The 23,326-nt window shown below is 51.0% G+C and overlaps 4 protein-coding genes across 4 annotated transcripts in view; all 4 read left to right on the forward strand.

Moving 5' to 3' along the window:
- Positions 1–834, forward strand: part of Hoxb7 (homeobox B7) — a 3,706-nt gene extending 2,872 nt beyond the window's left edge. The window contains exon 2 of the mRNA XM_021211568.2: positions 47–834. Coding sequence (XP_021067227.1) covers positions 47–300 — 254 coding nt within the window. The 3' untranslated portion in view covers positions 301–834. The remainder of the gene's footprint in view (positions 1–46) is intronic.
- A 2,298-nt stretch (positions 835–3,132) lies between these two features.
- Hoxb6 (homeobox B6) lies at positions 3,133–12,279 on the forward strand. The gene is made up of 4 exons (XM_021211385.2): positions 3,133–3,152; positions 3,423–3,681; positions 9,828–10,320; positions 11,382–12,279. The coding sequence occupies exons 2-4, from the start codon at positions 3,505–3,507 to the stop codon at positions 11,639–11,641; spliced, it is 930 nt and encodes a 309-aa protein (XP_021067044.2). The 5' UTR covers positions 3,133–3,152; positions 3,423–3,504; the 3' UTR covers positions 11,642–12,279.
- A 1,611-nt stretch (positions 12,280–13,890) lies between these two features.
- On the forward strand, positions 13,891–16,832 carry Hoxb5 (homeobox B5). The gene is made up of 2 exons (XM_021211384.2): positions 13,891–14,921; positions 15,597–16,832. The coding sequence occupies exons 1-2, from the start codon at positions 14,360–14,362 to the stop codon at positions 15,842–15,844; spliced, it is 810 nt and encodes a 269-aa protein (XP_021067043.1). The 5' UTR covers positions 13,891–14,359; the 3' UTR covers positions 15,845–16,832.
- Positions 16,833–17,845: 1,013 nt separating this feature from the next.
- Hoxb3 (homeobox B3) overlaps positions 17,846–23,326 on the forward strand; it is a 41,128-nt gene continuing 35,647 nt past the window's right edge. Inside the window, exon 1 of the mRNA XM_021212582.2 lies at positions 17,846–17,940. The gene's annotated coding sequence lies outside the window, so the exon portion shown is untranslated. The remainder of the gene's footprint in view (positions 17,941–23,326) is intronic.

Genomic DNA, 23,326 nt, shown 5'->3' on the forward strand with positions numbered 1-23,326 from the left:
CTCTCTCCCTCCCTCTCTCCCTCTCTCTCCTAAATCCTGTGTGTAGGGCCTGACCGAAAGCGAGGCCGCCAGACCTATACACGCTACCAGACCCTGGAGCTGGAGAAAGAATTTCACTACAATCGCTACCTGACTCGGCGGCGGCGCATCGAGATCGCGCACGCGCTCTGCCTCACCGAAAGACAGATCAAGATCTGGTTTCAGAACCGGCGCATGAAGTGGAAAAAGGAGAACAAAACCTCAGGCCCGGGAACCACTGGCCAGGACAAGGCGGAAGCGGAGGAGGAGGAGGAAGAGTGAAGGACAGAGAAAGCCAAGAGGAGGAAAGAGAAGAGAGGGAGAACCCAATTGTGGGAACTGAAGCATGAAACTCAAATAAAGGGGCAAACTATTTAAATGAAGAGGTCTAAAAATAATAAGGAAAGAGAAGGGTGAAATTTGGGTTTCTTAACACTGTAAAAAAAAAATACTACCTATGGGAAAGTGTGTTGTCTGTTTTTGTACAGTATGGGAAGGACATTATCTACCTGTTCTGTGGCTTTCTGGAATGTGCCTCCCTTTTTCTATGTTGCTAGTAAGGTCTTTGTAAAATCTTGCTGTTTTGTAGGCCCTCTTTGAAGCTGTCTTTGTGAACTGTGGTTCCAGATGAACAGATTAGTGTGGTTCCTTACCTACCCCATACATCCCAGTAGCAGTACTAGAAGGGCCGTATGGAGCCCCGAGGATCCACTAGCTTCTGCGTCTGGTGCATTTTGGCTGCTGATTCTAGCTCCTATCCACGAGCCTCTTTCTGTATATCTGAAGGATGGAAAATAAAACAAAATTAAATATCAACAGATGCTTATTACTGTCTTCCTCTGGCTGGGAGGGTGTAAGGGTTGGTAGTGGGCAGGTGACCCAGAGACCCTCTGCTGGTCTTTTTCTGTCTGTACTGGGTTTGCTTTTATTTTCCAGATGCCCCTGCTATAGAGACTGCCAACTAATGAACCCCAACATCTCTCACACACACACTTCCTTTATACTTTCACCAAAACACACAATTCCCATATTTACAAGCTGACAGCACACAAGTGCATACACAGTTACAGTCATAAATAAACACAGACATTCATAGTCATACAGACATTCATATACATCCAGTCTTGCTTTCACACAGTCCCCGGCTCCATGCCCAGAACACACACACACACACACACACACACACACATTCACATACACACTCACAAGTAAACACATGTTCACAGTCACTCACAGACACCAATGTACACTCACACACTGGATAATAAACAGAGTCACATTTGCCCCTAAGTAAATACATCCATGAGACCATATACTCTGGTCACACAGGCCCAAAACACAACCCCCTCCCTGCCCCAATTTAAAAGCTTCCAGTTTTACAAACACCTTCTCCTATCCAGGCCTTTAGCTGAAACTATGAAATATGAGCCTAGTGACCAGCCACAAGTACAGTGATCCAAAACAGTAGTAGGCCTTCAAAAACAATTGGAAGGGAAGCGAAGGGTGAACACCCACCCATCCCGCATCTGAGGCTGTTTGGGAAGAGGCCAGACCAGCAAGTAGAGGCCTCCTAGCCTCCCCAGGACAACCTACTTGCCAGGGTGCTCACAATTTTCCCACTTAGTCGGCAAACATTTTTTTGTCAGATGCCTTGATTTTATTTCAATTTATTTGTACTTTATGTATTTAAATCTGTTTCATTCTAAATTGGCATGGGCCATCCACATGAAATTTTAAAATTGGAGGAAAACCAGTTCCCGAGAGCGACAGTGAGTTTACCGGACTGGGGTGGGTGGACGCAGTGAGTCTGGCAGCACCGGCCGCCAGTGCTTCCTCTGCGCGGCTCGGCCTGCTCCTGAGTACGGCCAACCTGGAACCTTCTGAGGAGCACACACACAGGAGAGGGAGGGAGAGAAGAAAAAAATAATTTTTTAAAAAGGGGGATTATTTCGTTTTCTGCGTTTGGTTACCGGATACTCAACCTGAAATGTTTTCGTTTTTGTTTTTGTTTTTTTAAAGAAAGTCTAGGAAAACGAAGTGAGTTATTGTTAAAATAAAATCAAGGATTTTATAAATCCTTCATCGCTGAAAAACCTAACCGATAGTGTCTTTACACCTAGACATGGGGTGCTGGTTTTTAATATTTATTCATTTACAAACCCTCAATTGTTTAAAGAACGTTATCTTAAACCAAAAGGGCTTGAAAAAGGTGATTGGTTTCCGGAAAATTCTGCTTAATTTGAATTTGTAAGAGATAGCCCTTAAAACCCGCAGCTTCAATTTGTAAGAAAAAGCCCTTAAAACCTGCGGCTTTCCCTGAACTGACCGCTGCAACCCCTGGCGAGCACAGGGGAACCTGGTCTGGAAAGCAGGCGTTTGGGCGGGAGTGATCTGTCTTCTCCCTCCCCCAGTTTCTGAGGTGCTGAGGTGGAGAATCTGCCTGTTAGACTATCAAGCTTGGCCCCCATCCAGGGCACCTTCCCTCTTGAGGCAAAAATTAGACCCTGCGGACTGACGCCCCCGCCCCCATACCACACCTGCAATGCTGCAAACCTCACAGGTGGGGGAACCCCACAGTCTCTAGGGCTAGGAATGTGGGGGTATTCAGAGGAGGAGAAGGGGTACAGGAGCTTTCTTTTTGTCACAAAGCAGATAGCAGCTCCTAACACAGGCTGCTGCTTTGGCCTCACCTTCCTGTTACCTCAGAACATTCCCCTGTGGAAGACTGGGGGTGGGGTGGGGGCTTTTTACTATAAAAGACAGACAGAGCTCTTGAGAAAAAATGTGGAGGTTCCAGAGAAAACCCCGGTTCTAGTTGAACCATTATGGCTTCTCAACCCTGAATTCTTGCACCCCAAATCTCAGCCTGTCTCAGATTGGGGTTTCCCTAAAAAGAGAAGGGGAAGAAAAGAAGATGGCGACGGAGAAAAGGGTTGCTGGTGGAGCAGCCATGAAGAAATGCAATAAATTCCTTGTTGTTTTATGAAAATTTACAACTTTGTGATAGAAGTTTATGAGTGGTTGAATCCAGCGATTGGCCGGCGCCGGTCATGTGGCCGGGCGATCGTGAACATGAACTTTTTATCATTTCCCTGGTGGTTATAATGCAGCATTCTTTTGGACACCACACCTAGGTCGGAGCACTGGCGTCCTTCAGGGCTCCAGCCTCTTGATATTTTTATACTTCAATATCAGCTCGATAGAGAGAGAGAGAGAGAGAGAGAGAGAGAGAGAGAGAGAGAGAGAGAGAGAGAGAGAGAGAGAGAGAGAGAGAGAGAGAGAAGGAGAGGGGGGAGAGGAGAGAAGGCTGAGAGAGGGAAGGAGGGGTGGGAATTACACAAAAGAGAGAACCTAAAATAATTTTGATTCTTAAGTTAATTTACTTGCTGATCTGGGATTTTTAGTCATCATGAAGGCTAAATGGACAATCTGCCCAGGACTGCAGCCTGATATCATTTTTCAAAGCCAGAACTTACTCCATTTTCTATGCAAATGTCAGAAAAGCGAAACAACCTCTCTCTCAAGTCTGAGAAGGGGAAACGACGGCTCTCAGGTTGGGACAATTTTATCTGGAAGCTGAAGAAGATATCGAACGCTCCTTTTTCCCTCCCTCCCCATCCTTTTGAATCCGGAGGAGGGCAAAACCCCACAAGTTCTGCAAAGGTAAGGAAGATTCTACAATTCTTATTCTTTTGCATCCTTTTTTTGCAGGGGGTGGGGCCTAGGTTTTTCTCCCTCCTCCTCCCCCCATTTCAAGACCTGGTTGAACCCCACCTCTGGGCGCTGCTGGGAGAGGCTTCCCAGGAAATTCTGTAGTAGAGACAGGGGTGGCTGCTTCCTGGAGGGGGAGCGGCTGCAGGGAAGATGGGGAGGAGGAACGGAAAGGGGCCTATGAGGCCAGTTTTATGTTGCCTTTTTAGCTGGGAGAGATCTCCAGCGAGGGGTCTGCAAAAGCGAGGGTGGGGTGTGTGTGTGGGCTACAGCCACGCTGGCCAGTCGCTCTGGCCCTTGTGGGTTTGTGCTCACCTCCCTCCATCTCTCCCTTGTCCTGGCCTCCGCGATTGCCCCCCCCCCGTGCGGTTCTCTTGCCCAGTGTGGGTAATGGCGATTTCCTGGCTGCATTGGCACGAGGGGCGGTGGCGCTGAGGGAAGTCCTGGTCTCTGTGGGGCCTGGAATCTCCGCAGAGGCCAGCCGAGGGCGAAGAGGCGTCTAGAGTGATATAAAAAGAACAATTCACAGAGAAATGTTCGCTATCTTCCTTCGGAGACATTTCTGAAAATAAAGGGTTGTGGGTGAAGTAACCCAGAGCAAGGGAAGCTAGCCGAAGACCTCGCAGCTCTTTTGCCACCGGTCTCTTGCCTCTCCCGCCAGCCGGTGGGAGCCTGCAGGGAGAGAGTTTTGTGGTTTTAATGCGGTAGGTTATAGTCTGTTGGTCTCTGTGTGATTTGATCTTGTTACAATGTGTATTTTATTGGTATAGAATGTCTGGATTTTGGTGGAGAAAATTGTACCTCTGATATGGGCACATTTCAAACTTTCCTGGATTTAAACGCGGTTGGGAAGAGACTTCTAGCAATGTTGTTTCAGGCTTGTGCACAAAATCTATTTGGTGTGTGTGTCTGGGTGGGTGGGGGTGGGAGGGGTGGGATACAAAACAGAAAGGAAACCTAACTAAAGAATGCAATGGTGTGATCTGGGAAAAGCCTCCTGGAGCCTGAGTTCAAAGCTAAGTCCTGTCTTTCGCCGCCCAATTTTTGTTCCCTGGCTTCCTGGAGGTGGGGGTGGGGGAGGGGGGGAGATCTCCTGGGTATGAGACGGATTCCTAAAGTGGCTAGATGGGCTTCAGGCTGACTGGTGAAAACTAAGAAATGGGACGAAAGGTCCCCAGAGAAGCTATCAGTGGCAGAGAGATAAGTGACTGTGGGTATGAATGAAGGACAGGAGACATTGTGGTTTCGTTTGGTTTGCATGAATAAGGATAGTATAGTCCTCTTGTTTCTTAAGAGCCTGTGCAGATGGTTCAGGCTCAGGTCCCAGGTTGTCTGGGATTTTAGTGTTCTGGAAGAGTCTGTGGGTACATTGGCCTCCTGAGCTATTAGGAAAGGGAAACGCAGCCACTTGTGGCACAAGACTGGGGTTCCCTGGGGGCCCAGATAAAAAGCTCTAGACACAGGCCTGAACCGGCCTCACTGAGAGACCTTGGTTTCTTAGCAAGCGAAATTAATCGCCAACATCTAGGACGCTCGGATCCTGTTTGCGGCGGGAAAATACCCCCCAAACCCACTCAAACTAAAGGTCTTTTCCCCTTGTAGTCTTGGTGGGTTATAAATCGTCCCTTAGACAGTTTCCTCTGACCCAAATTATGCAGTTTGCTGCCATCTACCGTCCGTTCGAGGACAGGCGGCTTTGGCACAGCAAATCGCTCGACACTCTCCGAGCCCTGCGGGTTTGCTTTGAGCCCCTGTAGCACGGTTCGGTGGGATACCGGACCACGCTGATGTCCTCTACTGCATCTTAGTCCCCGAGTGTAGATTGGAAGGCGGAATGAGTTTCTTGTCACATTATCCTCAACCTTCTCCTGTCTCCTGCAGACCCCATCACACTGACCCCAGCCACAAACCTGAAGGCTGGTAGTGTTAAAGGAAGTCTAGAGGAGTAATACTGTAACCCACGGACGGACAGGGGTTACTGAGCCAAAGGGTTGAGGGTTCAGACTCACGACCTTCCTCACCACCTAAGACACGAGACACGATTGGGGGCCGCTGGAGAGATGTGAGGCCAAATCTGTTCAAGGTTTATTTAGTTTTCTTCTCTGCCGAGGGAGGGAGGGGGTCCCGTCAAGGGAGGCGCCTACCAAGCAGTTCCACTCGGTTGTCAAAAGACAAACCCAGTCTGTATTCTTCCAGTTGGTTTGTGGGTTTTGCCAATTCCTAAGCTGGCGAGTCCGTGGTGAAGGAGTTGAACTGAATTTTCTGGAAACTGTTGGTGTCTGCAAGTGAGTGTTGGTCCCCTCCCCCATTCTCGACCGTTTCAAGCGAAATCGACGGAAAAAAAAAAAAAAGAAAAAAGAAAAAAAAGCTTTGGTAGAACATCGGGAGTGAGGAGAAATCATTAAAAAACCCAAACCACTTTAATTTCCTGTCCTGCCGGACCCCTCACACCCGGTTAACGGAACCGCTTTTCCAGAAGTGGGTGGCGAGGGCGGGGTGCGCGCCTCCGCTGCGGCGTTGGAGTCTTGGCCCCTGTCTCACCGGTTACTGATTAGCTCGGTCTTTCATGCTGCTGGAGGAAGCTCTGGCCGCCCCTTTCAAGGTGCGGTGGCCCCGGTTCTTGGGGGGGGGGGAACGCTGCTCCAGGAAATTGCCTGCGGTGCCAGGCTGGGCAAGGTGTTACTAAGTTCTGGCTGGAAGCTGAGGGTCTAGTGGCTGTGTAGTCCTGGGGGCGCACATCATAGCTGCTTCCAGGAGCCTTAGAGATCTCTAGAGCAAATCTTTAAGCTTTTTTTTTTTTCTCCCTGTGTTAAGAGTGACTTTCTGGCGGCTAGAAGGCCAGACCCGGCTTAGTGAGTTGCTCGCTCTGCAGGAGGCCCCGAGGGATCTGACAGGAAGGTCTGAGGCCCTCCTAAATTTTTTTTTCTTTTGGCAACCAGGAGGAAACATAGGGATGGAGAAGTCAGGCTAGTACAGGGCTTGAACCACTTCGGAGCTCTTAGGGTAAGGATGAAACAGAGGAGGGAGAGAAGGATCGCCCACTCCTCCTAGAAGATCAGAGAGGATGCCGATCATTTGCATAATGGAAATGAGGTCTTTGTACCTCACGATTTGGACTAGTCGATTTTAGGGCAGAGTGTCCACATAAAGAGTCCTTTTCCAATCTGTAGACGCCATCACATTGCACTACTGGGGAACATTTCAGACAATCAGAATGGGGGGGGAATGGGGTTTGAGAGAATTTTCGTCCCCCCCCACATCCTAGGTAAGGTTGAGGGTGGAACAGGAGAAGGTACCCACTACCCAAGAATGGGGGGGAGGAAGCTATCTCAGAGAAATAGGAATCTTAGATATTGTCACACCACCTCCTCATGCAGGCAAATGGCATTGGCATTCCTAAGATTACCTTCCCGAGATTTTCTCTCCTGAGCTGAAAATGACTTAAGCAACATTTCTCTGGGAGCTGGAATGTGCATGCTTACCCACGGGACTGCAGACTCAAAGCACAGAAAATCACAATTATAAATCCTGCCTGTGGGGTATCAGGACAATCCCACTGATGTGTACACTCAAGACTTGGTATATATTTACATCCCTCCTTCTGTGAGTGAGGGGGGCGGCAATCCTAATGGAGAACTGGCTGGTGCCTGCTGTGTGTCTACGCATTTCCCAGTGAAGACAGACAAACTGAGGTGGACAGAACCACAGGCAGATCCTTAGAGATCTGGCTCCAGAAACCAGGCGGTCTCTGGCCCAGCTCTGCCTGCCTGCTCCTTTTCCCAAACAAACGGATCAGATGAATAAACGCTCATAAATACCTCTGGGCTTAGATAAGAGCGATGAGGCGCTATTTCCTTTCATGCCCGACTCCAGGCGCCCTGGCCCTGGCCGTTGTGGCTCCATCTTCAGACAAGCAACCTGAGGAGGTGAGGTTAATTCAGGGGCTGCTGCTCTAAAGGATAAATAAAGCAATTATCTTCCCGCCTCTATCACAAGAGAAAACCTCCTCTTATTTGGACCATACTTTACATGGACAACTATACTGTATTTCCTATGATGATCAGGGAGAAAGGCTGAGGCCCAAGGCCCAGCCTCAGTGGCAAGAAAGGGGGAGGGCCCTTCCGTGCCTTGTTGCCTTGATGAAATAGCTCCTATTCCTCTCTCAGCATGGGCCCAGCATTTCTAGACTGGAGAGCACTGCTGCTTTCTTCACCACTAGGAGGTTCGAGCTTCTTTTTACGCCCCCCACCACCACCACTGGATTGAGGATAAGAGAGACACCCCCCCCCCCGAATGGTCATTTTTGCTACAAAGGGACGGCCTAGCAGTTGCTATGAGTTCAAAGAACTTCAGAGGCCACATTGCAGCCAAATAAATCCTCCCTCTTGATCACCCATCCTCAGCCCTTTCCTATTAACTGTGGGCAGAGCTGGCTCACAAAAAGGAACCCAAAGAGCAAGGCAGAGGTGGGTCAACCTGGCCTGACCTCAGGCACCATCTTACAGCCAATCCTCCCTGTCTTCAGGTTGGATACACTGTTTGCCCTGGTGTGCATTTTAGAATGTCAGAAATACCCTGTGTCCCCCAGGTTGGGATCTGTCCTTATTTTCTTTGGATGAGAGAGGAAGAGAGCATAGATATTCTCTTCCACTCCCAAGTCCTTCCAGCAGCTAAGAAGGTGATACAAACAGGAGACATGGGAGGTGGTCTGTAGAGTGGCTAGGAGACAGGAGGTTGTGGGTGTCTAGAGCTAGAGCAGGCATGCCAGGTTGATGGTTGGAAGATGGTTTCTAAGTCCCTAGGAGGACCTAGCAGCCTTCTCTCCTTATAAAATCAAATCTAAACCAAGTCTTGGGATGGGGATTTCAAAGGGAAGCACCAGTTTATAAAGAGAGTAGGAAAAAGAGGAGGCTCTCAGTCTCCATCCAATACGAGGTCTGAAGACTCAACATTTCTAAGACAATTTTCCCCAGTATCTAGATTTATGGGAGCATCTTTGGTTCTAAAAATCTGTATAGCCAGGGATTCTTGCTACATCATTTGGCCTGAGAGATAAGGATAGAGGAGGGGAGACCAAGCAAGGGTTGCAGGAAGAATAGAGATGAAAATAAGTAAAGTTACCTAGGCTGGGGTTTCCCCTTCATCTTTCGCTCTTCATCACCAAGTTTAAGGACTACTAGTTTCTTTCTCCAGGGCCCCAGTCTCAGTCATGACTGCAGCTAGGACGGCTGAGCTGTGTTGGGCATAAGGAAGGCTTGCCAGAAGCAAATAGCTTCAGGAGCAGCCAGAGGGAGAAGCTGGGCTCACACATCCCTGGCATTTCCTTCTTTTGGGTCTTCTAGGCAGAAGGATCTGGCTTGCCCTCCTCTGAGCTGGAGAATTGGGTTGAAGTCGGGATACAATAAACCTAAACTTAAAAGGGGGAAACAGACCTGATAAACAATAAACGATTTTCCAAACCTTAGAAGGAGGGTGTTTCTTCTTGCCTTGTTTCTAAAATGAAGCAAATAAGCGGACAAGTCTGTCCTCGTCTCCCCCCCCTTACCAGTACAAAACCCTAGAAACAGACCTTCCCCCTTCATTCTCTCTCAACGAGATTCGAGGATATTTACCCAGTCCTCCCTTGAGGGAACGGGCCCTTGCAACGCAGGGGTTAACTTTTCTGAAAACACAATTAACTTTTCCCTATTCCTGCGTGGGGTGGGGGGAGGGTGTATTTATTTCATCACTGGGGAATGGGATGATCTTCATCTAACTGCTTCCTCCTCCCTCAAAAGCACAGACATCTCTTTCACAGATCGAACGTAGGTGGATCAGGGCGCGTTGTGGAAAGACGAGAGAGAGAGAGAGAGAGAGAGAGAGAGAGAGAGAGAGAGAGAGAGAGAGTGAGAGAGAGAGAGAGAGAGGAGGGGGAAAAGGTTGATAGGTTTGTACGCGGGTCCCTCGTGCAGGCTGCGCTCCTCCTGGGTGCTATTTGACAATTCCTGCCTCTGCCATTGGTCAGTGTTGGATCAGATGGTTGTATTTCCTTCTGGCCCTCACTGGCACCTCGCCATCCCCCCTCAGCTAAAACCCAATCTCGCCTATACTACTAATAGGCGCGGCGCTCGGACTATAAAACACAACAAATCATAAACCCGGCGGAGCAGCAGCGGCCGCGCGCGCCTCCCCTCTCGATGAGTTCCTATTTCGTGAACTCCACCTTCCCCGTCACTCTGGCCAGCGGGCAGGAGTCCTTCCTGGGCCAGCTGCCGCTCTACTCGTCTGGCTATGCGGACCCGCTGCGGCACTACCCCGCGCCTTACGGGCCGGGACCCGGCCAGGACAAGGGCTTTGCTGCGTCCTCCTATTACCCACCAGCCGGCGGCGGCTACGGCCGGGCGGCGCCCTGTGACTATGGGCCGGCGCCTGCCTTCTACCGGGAGAAGGACGCGGCCTGCGCCCTCTCCGGCGCCGACGAGCCGCCCCCGTTCCACTCCGAGCCGCGCAAGTCCGACTGCGCACAGGACAAGAGCGTGTTCGGAGAGACCGAGGAGCAGAAGTGCTCTACGCCCGTCTACCCGTGGATGCAGCGCATGAATTCGTGCAACAGTGAGTGAGACTTCCCGCTGTCCCGTGGGGGGGGGGGCGCGGAAAGCAGAAAGACAGAACTAGCATCCCCCAACCCCAATTTTCCCACTGGGAACTAGGTGGGCATCTCAGCAGATAGGGCAAGATTGGGCCCCCCCCCCCCCGCCTCCAGATCAGTCCTCTTGCCCGCAGAAGTTGCAAAGTTTGCAAAGTCCCAGCTCCACAGTAAGGCAGGGGGAGTAAGTGGGCTCTCCCCACTTAAGTCAGGCTAGGATTGTTGATCCGGAAAAGGTTAGGGGATTCAGTCTCTGGTCTTGTTTTCCTCTATGTTCTCCCTAGCTCTTGTCTGGATCTGAGGGGTGGGGGGTGCCCCGCTCCCAAAGACCACTCCATTAAAAACTAGAGTGCGTCATGAAAGGGGAGGGGTGGCATGACGCCGGCAAGGGCCAGTTTACTTGGGTCCTGGATTGTGTTTCCCTGGGGCTGGGGGAGGAGAACTGGGGAAAGGGGGACCAGGGAGCTGTGAGACACTACCTCAGGGGTGGTATAGTCTAAGGAAGGAAGAAGAGAGGACAGGCGGAGGGAGTGAGAAGAACAAACTGGCGCCTGGGTCTCAGGTTGGATTATTTGTCGGCTTCAAGTCCCAATTGATGTCCATTAGCAGGACACGAAAGTGAGGGGCTGTTAATGCGGACTATGAATCGATCCACGTCATTAGGGATTAAGGGCCAGAATTTATCATCGAGTAGGGTAGGGAGGGATGGATGGATGGAAAGGAAGGGAAAGAAAAGATACAGCTCGTAGGAGGCACACCTGGCCAGCCCCTCCCCCAAGCTCAGGTGGGAGTCCAAGTGCCCCTCCCCTCCCCCCACCGAAAGTCTAGACAGAAAGAAAGCACAGGCCTCGGAGTCCAGGAGGGAATCTGGAGGGGGCGCTGGAGGAGTAGGAAACGGGGACCAGGGAATGGGAGGGGGAAAGACTACTCCCGACCGGCTAGCTTTACGTTTGAGGGCCTAGTGGGGGAGGGGCTATGGGCTTGGTGTGGAGACCCCAGGCCTCAGTTTCTCCTCTCTTCGTAACAGGTTCCTCTTTTGGGCCCAGCGGTCGGCGAGGCCGCCAGACCTACACACGCTACCAGACCCTGGAGCTGGAGAAGGAATTTCACTATAATCGCTACCTGACCCGCCGGCGGCGCATAGAGATCGCGCACGCCCTGTGCCTGACCGAGCGGCAGATCAAGATTTGGTTTCAGAACCGGCGCATGAAGTGGAAAAAGGAGAGCAAACTGCTCAGTGCGTCTCAGCTCAGTGCGGAGGAGGAGGAAGAAAAGCCAGCCGAGTGAAGGTGCTGCAAAGGGAGGGGGGACGCGAAGGGAGAGGTCTGTGGGGGAACCTAGGGCACCAGAAAGCCCCAGAAGGCTCTGCGGTCGAGGGAGTCTGGGGACTTGCTGTCCAGAGCACGATGGGCAGGGCCCAGTGCTTGCCTGGATGCCCCCTTCTGCAGAGCTCTTCCTGGGCGCTTGGCGGATGCCCACCCAGCACCCTAGCGCCTCCTCCCTCCCCCGAAGAACCCAGCTTGGCCTCATCAGGCTCTCTGGTGAACTGAGAATCGGACTCACTTGATGTCTCCTGGAAGCAGAGCAGAATGCTCATGTCCTTGTCGAGTCTCATTTCGTCCATGTCCCCCGTGCACGGTTCAATGGTAGATTCGCTGTCCCCTCAGCAGGGACCTGAAAGACTCCCTAACCCCAGACTTGTCTCTCCTACCCCCTCCCCAAAGCCACTGGAAGGAGCACATACTACCTAGAAGGAAGAAGAGGAGCCTCAGAAGAAAACAAAGTTCTATTTTATTAATTTTCTATGTGTTGTGTTTGTAGTCTTGTCTTAGCTCCGGACGTGAAATACTTCGGTAATAATATTAATATTATTAATAATGATTATGATGATGATGATGATAATAATAAAGATGTGAAAACTCGCAGCTCAGTCACATCCAATCTTTCCCTGTCATTCCCCCCATCTCCATAGCCCTCAGCCACCCTGTCACCCCTGAGCCTGAACAGCAAAGGCAAGAACCATGGTCCGCCCCAGGGCCTTCCCAGCCTCCAGCCTCAGTTCGGAAGTTACAGTTGAGATAAAAGCAAGGAGCCAAAAGCAGAGGCCAGGGATCGCTCCTCCCAGGCCCCAGCGTTGGTTGTGCCTCTCTGATGCTAAATTTACAATTGCCTCTCCCTCTCCCATTCAGACGTGCGAGATGGAGAAAGCCTTTTTCCCTCTTGTTCTCTAAGCTTGCCTCGGTTGTGAGACTCTGGAGGGATGCCACTTGAGGCCTTCTTGCCCAGAACTCTGGAGAGACGGAGCTGGGCGGGTCGAGGCGCTCTTCAGTGTTTTTTGTTTTTTTTTTTTTTTCCCTGTCCTCTTCGAGCCAAGGGCCCTGGCCTTTGGCCCGCCCACATGGCTGTATCTGCCGGCCTTGGCCCTTGGATCCCCGGCCTATTGCTCCGGAGACTGAAAAATGAGGCCACTGGGCATCTCTCCACAGCTCGTCTACAGGCTCCAGTGTGCCCCTTTTCATATTAAGTAGGAGCTTGGTAGCCAGGAAGAGAATGAGAAGCAGGCAGCAGAAGGCTGCAAGGACCCGACTTTATCTTGCTCTTCGGAGACCCGAGGGCAGGGGTCCAGGTGATGGCGCCTTTAGTCTCACCTTCTCAACCCAAAATGGCTCATTTTCTCTTGACTGCCACCCACACCCGAGCAGCAAGCTTCAGGGCCCCGTTTTCTTTTCTTCCTTTTCCCTCTCCCCCCTCCTTTTTTTATTTTTAAAGAAAATAGCCGTCTGGCAGAAGGGGCCCAGCTGCGGAGATCTCTGGCCGCCCAGCGAGCTCAGCAAGGGGCCGCCGGTCTTCCGAACCCCTTCCCAGGGAAGGCGGGAAGGCCGATGAGCAAATTCTCCAGTTATTGGCCACCAGCAACACAAGGCTTTGGATCTGGTCTCTGAATGAGATAGCTGGCATCTGGCGAGCTTGTTAAAGGGGGATCTGTTTAAACCCTAAACTCCCACATAAGAGTTACCACCCGAACCTTACCCGCCAAGGCGGTTGTCACTCTAGTTTTTGGCCGACCATCTTTCTCTTCTAGGGTCCCTGTCCACCTCGGTTCCTCTAGGCCTAGGCTAAGGATGAGAGGTCAGAAGGAAAAATCCAAACTTCCCAGGGGCCCAAGAGACCGAAGAGCTTCCCTGCCTTTTCCAGCCTCCCTCCAGCCTGGTCCTGTGGCTCTCTCTCCTGTTGTGGACCCGCCGCCGCCGCAGCCTAGCCAAGAAGCAGGCCTGGCTGAGTTAACAAAATTCTTATAATTGTTTTTCACACACAACTTCTAACCCTTCCCCCCATTTCCTTACCCAAGTTGGGGACTGGCAAAGCCTAAGGAGGGAAGATCAAGCAACTACATCTTTGATCATATTATCCAGAGTTAAAATAATAATGGTGATGATAATATCAGAGAGGCCACAAATAGAGGGGATAGCCGTACCCTAACAAAGTAGGTAAAAGACTCAAATCCATCTTCCTAAAGGGTCAACCCTGTGGGTGAGCTGCGGGCCGGGTTTCTTTCTTGGCTTGGCGGTTGCACAGAGCCAGCAAAGAGGTTGCCGAAGCCGCCATGGCGGCCTGCGGCCCGCGCTCCCGTCAATCGCCGGGAGGTGGCGCGCTCTGCTCAGAGGCCAACGTCAACCTTCTCCCTGTTTTTCCCCCTTCTCACTTTCTCCCCCCCTCTCGGAGGCTCGCATTGAATCGGCCCTAACGATTCTCCGATCGTCATTATTTGTAACCATAGAGCATGAATTACCTCTTGAGGTCATCAGTGAGAATTTACGACTGGTCAACAAAAGCACGTGATTCCCTAACGCCCCCCATCCCCCTTCTAACCCCCCCCATATTTGGCCGCATACATAGCAAAACGAAGTACAGTGCATCGCTATAATTCATTAATACATCATAAATCGTGAAGCACAGGGTTATAACGACCACGATCCACAAATCAAGCCCTCCAAAATCACCCAAATGAGCTCGTACTTTGTAAACTCCTTCTCGGGGCGTTATCCAAATGGCCCGGACTATCAGTTGCTAAATTATGGCAGTGGCAGCTCTCTGAGCGGCTCTTACAGGGATCCCGCTGCCATGCACACCGGCTCTTACGGCTACAATTACAATGGGATGGATCTCAGCGTCAACCGCTCCTCGGCCTCCTCCAGCCACTTTGGGGCGGTGGGAGAGAGCTCGCGCGCCTTCCCTGCGTCCGCCCAGGAGCCCCGCTTCAGGCAGGCGACGTCCAGCTGCTCCCTGTCCTCGCCCGAGTCCCTGCCCTGCACTAACGGCGACAGCCACGGCGCCAAGCCCTCTGCTTCGTCCCCTTCCGACCAGGCGACCCCAGCCAGCTCCAGCGCCAATTTCACCGAAATAGACGAGGCCAGCGCGTCCTCTGAGCCTGAGGAAACAGCGAGCCAGCTAAGCAGCCCCAGCCTGGCTCGGGCACAACCAGAGCCCATGGCCACCTCTACAGCCGCGCCCGAGGGGCAGACTCCACAGATATTCCCCTGGATGAGGAAGCTTCACATCAGCCACGGTAATTCTCCATCTCTTTTTTGTCCTCTCCGCATTCCTGCCCTGTGTTGGGGGTGGGGGCGAGCAAAGCTTGGCTTTGCCTCAAATATAGATCCCCTTTTTTCCATCAAGAGGGAAAAGTGTCCGAAAGGGTCCCCACAGCTCCATAGATAGAGCCAAACAGTGTCGTTTTCTGGGCGTAGGCATTTAAAAAAAAAAAAAAAAGCCAGTTTGTTACCAGGTTCAGCTTAGGTTTTGTTTACCTAGCCAGTCACTGGCTTTAGGATGAAAGATGGGATTTGTGTATTGTGAGGAAGGGTCCTGATTATTCCCGAAATTTTGAGACTGCTGCTAGCAAACAGGGAATGGGCTATAAACGGAGCTTTCTAGGGCAAAGTGCAGCGGCTCTCTTCCCTCCCGGGCGAGCTGCCGCCTGAACCCAGCCTAGGGTGAGGCACTGGGAAGGAGCCAGAGACAAAGCCGGGAGCATTCACTACCGTCAGACGTGGGGGCTGCTGGAGAAAGGGGAGGATGAAGAAATAGAGGCTGGATGCGGGCATCTGGGGTGAGGAGGATGGGAGCTGCGGTGAGCTGGGTGCTGGGGACGCCTGGGTCCTGCTCCCCGCCCCCTCCCACTCAGTGCCCCCTCCTTTAACCGGAATAACGTTGCCTCCGGGCTCTCCTCTAACTGCTCTAGATATGACTGGGCCAGACGGAAAAAGGGCCCGGACCGCCTATACTCGCTACCAGACCCTGGAGCTGGAAAAGGAATTCCACTTCAATCGCTACCTGACCCGGCGGCGACGCATCGAGATCGCCCACGCGCTTTGCCTGTCCGAGCGTCAGATCAAAATCTGGTTCCAGAACCGTCGCATGAAGTGGAAGAAAGACAACAAACTGAAAAGTATGAGTCTGGCTACAGCCGGCAGCGCCTTCCAACCTTGAGCCCATCCGGAGGAGCCCTGGGAGGCCTGAGAGCCCGCACCACCCCCAGCTCAACCCTTCCAATCTTCCCTGCACTGCCGCTGCCCGCTGGGGACCAGTTCCCATGAGCCTGTCACACCCCAGTCCTGTGTTACAATTTTTCGTTTGGTCTTAGGTCTTCCCATGGCTCCCTCTCTCCTGGACTGGTTATCTTGTTGTTATTGTTAATAATAATAATAATTATTATTTCCCCTCCGTGCTCCCCACTTCTCTTGGCTCGCCCCCCCAAGTTGCCAGTGTTTCTGAATGTCCTTGTGTCTGTGGTTGCGCTCCTTTCCCCAAGAAAAAGAAAAGAAAAAGAAATTCGCATGTTTAATGTGACTTCCCTCCCCGTCTGTGTTCTAACTTATTTATAAAAGGATGATGGCTGTATTTTGAGTTTCTGCTGGAAACTTCCATAAGGGGCAGCAGTAGAGGTTGGATAGTGGATAGTGCTGGGCCCAGCTGAGCTGGCCTGGGAAATGGAGCCCACTTCTGTGTCTCTTTTCTCCCACCTCATCCTTCTTCAGTCCCAACCCCCCCACCCCCACTCTCTAGGCTCAGGTAGCTTGTTCCTTAGGGTGGGAAGGGAGCTAGGGATGGTCAAGGTGTGGGTATTGAGAAGAGAAGAGTAAAAGAACAAGGGTTAAACTCCTGCTGCCTGGTAGGCCCCACAAGGCCTAGTCTGGAAGTGTATGGAATCAGAAATAATCCTAAGTGTAAAATGTCTTGCGATTTTTCTCTGTGAATCCGTGGGTCTGGCTAGAAGGCCCAATGCTGTAAATATGGGTATAGTCTGGGTCAGGCCAATCACTTCCTCTCTCACCCATTTCGCTTCCAAGACCATTTGTAGTGAGCGAGTGGATGCTGTGCTATGTGTGAAATCTGTCTTTGCCAGGCCTGTCTCAGTGATTAGCTTTTGGTATGTCTGTAGCTTTCCTTGAAGTCGAATAAATGTTTCCCCCCACTCTAGTGCCCTCCACTTGTCTTTTCTCAGAGGGTCTGACTCTTCCACCATCAGGCACAACCTGGTCTAAGACCATCTTCAATAAATCTAGGGCATAGGGAAGCCCACCAAAAATCCCTCAAAGCCACTTCGCTCCCTGGCTTGGCCACTGATGCTTGGGCCAGGAGAGAGGCCTTCGTGAGGAGGGGACTGAGAGGCCCAGGAACTTCACGTGGCCTTTAGCTGGACCCCCATCCTGATACTCAACCAGCTGGGTTGGAAAGCCTTTGGAAAATACTCCAGGAAGAGTAGTTTGGGCCTAAGTTCTGAGCAAGAAGGCCTTTGGGTCTTTTGAGTCTGGTAAAGGCCTGCCCAGATGCCCTGTCTCCTGTTCCAAAAGCCAGTTCAGCTCTGCCACCCACTAAAGGGAAGAAAATCAGCTCAACTTCAAAGGTTTTTTTTTTGTCACACTTGGCCTTCTCTATACTTTTCAAGGGGTCCTCCTCTCCAGGGGTCCCAACTGACCTTCCCCTCTTGGTTAGGGTTTCTTCTGAAAGACCCCTGGCTCCCCCTCCAGCCTGGTCCAAAACCAGGGCCCAGTTTTCCTCCATCCAGTTGAGCTTCCACCCTGAGCATAAGAGTCAAGTCTGGACACTTACCGGTCAATCCCTTCCAGCTGGGCCCAACTTCTTACAGGACCTGGGGGGGGGGGAAGGGGAGCCGGTGAAGAGATGGTGAGGGTCTTGGAGGCTGTTTTGGGCCCTCCTTCCCTCTTACCCCATGACTTTGTCCCCCTTTGCCGAAAGCAAACTACCCCAAAAGTCGCTATGACATTTAGATGTCAAATGGATAGGGGTTTTATCTCGAAGTTAGATCGTAAAAATCGCCGAGAAGTCAGACAGATATCCCTCACTGGCTCGAGAAAGTCACGTGAGGTCCATAAAGTTAGTTTTATGGTTTTGGGGAGTTGACACCGCGCGGTATATTTCACATTCTCCAGAATGTTAAGTGACACTTTAACTGCTCACTGTGGTGGGGAAGGGGGCAGAGGTAGGTGAGCGCTCTTCTAGCTTAGAGCAGCCGGGGAAAGCCCAGGAAGGCAGTGGCTACAATCCAGGCCCAGAACTCCACAGTAAGTCGCTTTCAGCTTTCCATTTCTCTCCTTGCAGTTTTGGGGCTTGGGACGGGAGAAGAGAATTTTGTTTCCAGTAGGGCTGTAGAATGATACAGGGGAAATTTAACATTTTTTAAAAGAATATCTAGTTCTGAGAAGTGGAGTGTCTGACGTGAGGGCTTAGTTCTGTAAGGCTTTGGTGATGGGCGCGGTGTCTGGTGTTTATGTGCAAGAGCACTGGACTCTGGAGAAAGGAGGTCTTGTGGGATCCATGTTCCTTCAATGTCTTTGGAAATTAGGGGACAAGAAAGAGGGATGTGGACTGCTGGGATAAAAGTTGGAGATGGGGGGTTGTCTTCAGGGAGCTCTCCCCTAGTCCCAAGGAATGAAACTTTATGGGATTTTTTGGGGGTGTGTTGGGGGCACCCCCCGACAGGCCGTTTTACCTGGGTACATTTAGAGAAAAGGCTAGGGAAGGTGACTGCTGTGGGCTACCTTGCCCTGAAATGTTCTCTGGGGTTTTTAACGTCTGTCCCCCCATAAAAGCAGCCCCTGCACTCTCTATGGTCTCCCCCAGGGTTATCCAGAATTTGGGAGCTCGGTGCTTTTTACACCCAACTTCAGCCTGTTGGTCTTAAATTGATTTCTTTTGGTGGTCTCTTAAGAAGGAGCTTGAGTCAAAATGAGGAGCGGATGGATTGGGGGGTAGGCGGTTCATAGCCTTCAGTTCCAAACCCAATTTCCAACCAGGGGTGTGAGAGAAGGAAGCTTCTCTCCAGGTCTGGAAGACAGAGGTGTGTCTAACTGTAGCCTGCCGCAAATGCAGCCTGCCCAGGAACATAGATCCCCAAAGAGACCCAGGTGCCAGTCTTTCTCTTTCCTCTTCTGCCCTCTCCAGACTTGGAATGCTCTCTTTGTTGTGTACCATCATAAACCAGAGGGATTTCCAAATTTGGCCCCCACCATGGAAACCTTGTTTTCTAAGGAAAAGTCAGCCTTCTTCTAACAGCTAGAATCCTCTTACGGATCAAATGGATGTGTCTCCTCCCTGCTTTTAATTAAGATCTTTGGGGCCAGTGACTCAGGTCCTGCTTCCCGGAAAGCTCACTGTCTCTAGGTTCACCAACTCTGGTGGATAATTCTTAAAACAGGACTTAGCATTTTGAGGGGCTTGTGATCTCTGACAAAGAAGGGCCACAGGATCTCCCTGTTTCCCATTAAGGGGACAGTGATGCTCTAGCCCCTCTTGTTCTACCCCCTTGCTCTTTCTTTCTTTCTTTTCTTCTTTTTTTGGTTTGTTTTTTTGTTTTTGTTTTTGAGCCCACTATTCCTTGCCCACATCCAAAATTACTGGAGAGCCTCAGTGGGCTTTAGGATCAGAGGAAAGAAACCAAGGGCTTGGGAGCCTCACCCTGGCTTAAGGATGCATCTCTCTAAGGACATGGACATTTACACCCCTTGTTAAGGACACTCTTTTCCACTCCCAAAAGATCAAAGGATGCCAGCAACACTTTAAAATATGAATACGCTTTGGAGGTTTGGCTTCTGAGGGCTTCAAAGCAATTCAAAGAAGTGCAGAGGAGGTGTGCAGCAGTAGCAGAGTCTAAACTGGGGGTTCCACGGGAATCCTTTTTTCCTGGCTCCTGGCTTCAGTCTATCTTGCTTTCCAGATCCTTTTCAGGGTTCTGAGACCCCAGATAACCAGGCTTGTCTCTGAAAAAAAAATGCACCCCCCTCCTACACTTGGCATGCCAGTTTAACAAACTCTGATAGAATGTTCAAGGCCAACGACCTTGAGACATCTATGAAGCATGTTTGAATAGATTTTTCAGGATGGCAAAGAACAGTCCTGGCCACGGGTGTCTACTCTGCCTTCAGAGATCACCCCCCTTGGAAGGTCTCTTAGGGCTCTAAGCAGATCTCAGAGAACAAGCCCTAGTGCACTTTCTCTTCTGCAGCTTGGTTTGTCTGGAGCATCTGCTCTTTGACCAGTAGCCAGGGCAAGTTGGAGAAGAGGATGAGGTGTACAGAGGGGTATAAAGAACTCTCCTTGCTGTAGACTTGTGTTGCCTCTGCCTTCCTCCCTTCCTCCTCTTTTCTTCCTTCTCCTTCCCCCCTTTTCTCATTCTTCCTCTCTTCTGCCCCTGCCCTCTCTCCATGCCCTCTCTGCAAATGCTGCCTTCGTGCCCTCCAGTTCTCTTCTTTCTTTTTACTGTTTTCTCTCTCTGCCTGCCCGTCTAGGCCTCAACTTCTGAGCCACAAACCAAGCCAGCACCCTCTAGGCAAATCATCTGTCCTAGGGGCAGAGCCCAGTCTGGCCTCCACTGGGAGGACAATTTGATTTTGTTTTGTTTTATCTGATGGCTTGTTTTGTTTTGTTTTGTTTCTCTGTGGCCACAGGGGTGGGAGGAAGTATGAAGAAGTGTAAACAGGAAAGCTGGCCTAGCCTGGAGTTCCAAGGGCCCATATTTCATCAGCTTCCTCTCTATAACTGCAGCGGGGACACTTAACCCTTCCCTGGCTGCGAGACCTTCTTCACTGGGGGACGAAGGAGTACAACCAGGGATCCAAAAGCCAGTTTTTCTTTCCCCTGCTTGATTCTTTTATTCCCTGGGATCTGGAAGCTGGGACAGAAGCCAAACATTTGAAGCAAAGGAAAGAGACTCGAAGCAAAAGGAGCAGATATATCCCCGAATTTAGTCCCTTTCTGGGGCTGTTCTCATTGAATAGAAGCACCCCAGCCTGGAATCTACCAGGCCAACCTGAGAGGACAGGGCTAACAAGAATCCTCCCTCCCCCATTTTTAGGAGCTGGCACTCTTAGACACTTTATTCATTTTTTTGGAGGTTTTTAGAGTAATTGGATTTTGGGGCTGGGATCTGCCCACAGCAGGGCTATCGATTGCCGCAGCGCAGTTACACATCCATATTAATTAACCCAGACACCACATGGAAACTGAGCTGTTTGGGAAGGGGGAGGGGAGCAATGGGGACCCTTTATGGAGAATGGATATTTCTCCCTAAGTGTCCCTGAGGCCCAGATAGGAAGAGTTGCTGCCCATGAGAATCCTGTGACCCTCCCAAGCTCAAAGTCCTTGGACATCAGCAAGGGGTAAGCCTGACTTGGTTGTTGCAATTAGACTCCCTCAAAAATCTTCTAGGGGGTAGATTAGACTTCTAATGTATCTTCCTTGTTCAGTTCTGTCTTTCTAGCTTTTTGATGCTGTTTCTGGTGGAGGTTCCCAAAGACACTTTTAAAAAGTGGTGTTATCAGCCTTCCACACCTTCATTTCAACTTCCCAAAAGGTAGTAGCTTTCTGATGGTTTTCAGGATTGTTTTGAGTGGTCCTTTTACTGTCCCATTTGTTGTCCGTGCTGTGGCCTTTCCTTTTACTTCTACTCTTCTCTCCAAAAAGTGATTAAAATCTGTTAAAGGATTTAATTAAGAGAGTTAAATGAAAAGGAAGAAGGCGCAAATGAGTTGGGGGAAAAAACCCACACCAAAGCTATTCTCAACGATTAAATCGCCATTTTAACAATATAATGGAGTTTGCATCCTGAAAGGGGAAATCAACGCTCATATCTCATCAATAATTCATAGAGTCCGGGATCACGCAGAGGTCAGCAGACGGGGGTGGAGGGGTGCGCGCGCCGCCGGCCTATGTGGGGCTCCAGGCCTCTGCCGCATACATTACCCGCTGCCGGCCTCACTACCCATCAGCCACTTGAAGGTCACGCTGGGGTATGCCTACAGGTTTAGGTGATCTTTCCTCCTTCCTTTTGACGAATTCATTGAGAATTCACTGAATTAGGAGATCCAAGTGAAAGTGGTGGTGGTTTAAAATCCTGGATAGGATCAAAATCCGGGTAATTTGGGAACCTGGTGGCCAGTACATAGCACTTCTTAAATTTTACCTTCTCTTCCTCTCCTTCCTTTCCTTTCCTTTCTGCCTTAACTTCCTCCCTTCCTGTTTCTCCTCTTTTAATTTCCTTTGAGACAGGAGGGTGGTTGCAAAGGAAAGCACCTTGCAGCCTCTTGCCCACGTCAAAGGCTCCCAGGCCTGGCTCTTCTTGTCTTCCTTTCTTAAAGGACTGGGACCCGAGTGCACATGGCTGCAGGTTGCCCTGAGACCTTGGGACTCAGCGTCTAGGGTTGCAGCAGCAAGCCATTGGCTTCAGATCCCGGTGGGGTAGGATGAATCATTCAGCGAGGAATAATTCCTAGGCCTGAGGCTGCTTTACATAACCTCCAGATAACCCCCCCTCCAATATCCCTAAGTGAAAAGGGGGGCAGTTAGCATTGCACCAAGCACTTAGCAGGCCAGTGGTGAGAGAATGACTGTGTGGGGAGTCGCCTCTTGGGGGATTTGGAGTCAATGTTACACATCTATTTTTTTCTCTCTATTCCTCCCTCCTCTCTCTTTCTTCTCTTTTCTCTCTTCTTCTTGCTTAACAACTCCGAAAGAACCTTACGGAAGGAGAAATGAAACCTTTCCCTGCAACAGATGGGAACCTGAGAGGTGGTATTTGGGCAGATGGGAAACCGAAAGCGCGCTGGTCGGCGGCAGGGCTGCTGCGCTGGCGGGCAGGCAGAGGCTGTAACTTCCCGGATCTGCCAGTAGAGTCCGCCTTAGACCAAGTTCACAGCCAGGCTGGGGTCTTAGAGACGCTAGAGAGCCGATCGCTCAAGGTGGCCCCAGGCCCCGCTGGGTCTGCATTGTTAGGACATAGCTCTCCTTTCACACCTAAGGGCACAGTAGACTCCTCTGATCCCAAGGAAACCCTGCCTCAAGCTCTTTCCATTCTCCACCTTAGAATTTACTCTTCTTCTGGTCAGCCCACTCTGCCACTCTGCGGGTCCCATAAGCCCCTCTCAGGAATCACAGTCTCACTCTTTCAGAAAGGAATGAAGGAGGGTGAGCGGTCAAAAGCCCTGGCTGGCATCTCAACCAAAGAGACATATGAAAATGCAGGAAGTGGGATCCATGCTCCCCCCCACCCCAAGGAGTTATTGAAAAACCTAAAAGCTCTTTCTTGGGGTGGGGTGCGCAAGGTGGCCAAAGGGGAGGGACAAGAAAGGTGATTTGCTCTTTGGTTTCCGCAGTATTCACAGACCCAGGGCTGTGAGGCCTGTGTTATTGCCGGAGAGGTCGCAAAGTTGGAGGGTCAAAAGTTTACGTGCATGCGTGATCCCGGCGGCCCAGGCGTCTAACGGCGGGGGCGGGGTGGGAGAGGGGGAGGGGAGGGGGCTGTATGTGTGAAGAGAGAAGAGAGAGCCTGGGCTGCTGGAGGTAAGGAAGGCGAGTGGGCTGGGAGGGGTGGAGGCAATAGAAAGGAGATAGGGGAAAGGCAGATATTTGAGGGAGGGGAAACTGAGGAAGGAAGAGACTATTCGGCCAAAACTG

The sequence above is a fragment of the Mus pahari genome, chromosome 14, assembly GCF_900095145.1.
Source record: "Mus pahari chromosome 14, PAHARI_EIJ_v1.1, whole genome shotgun sequence".
Taxonomy (NCBI): Eukaryota; Metazoa; Chordata; class Mammalia; order Rodentia; family Muridae; genus Mus; species Mus pahari.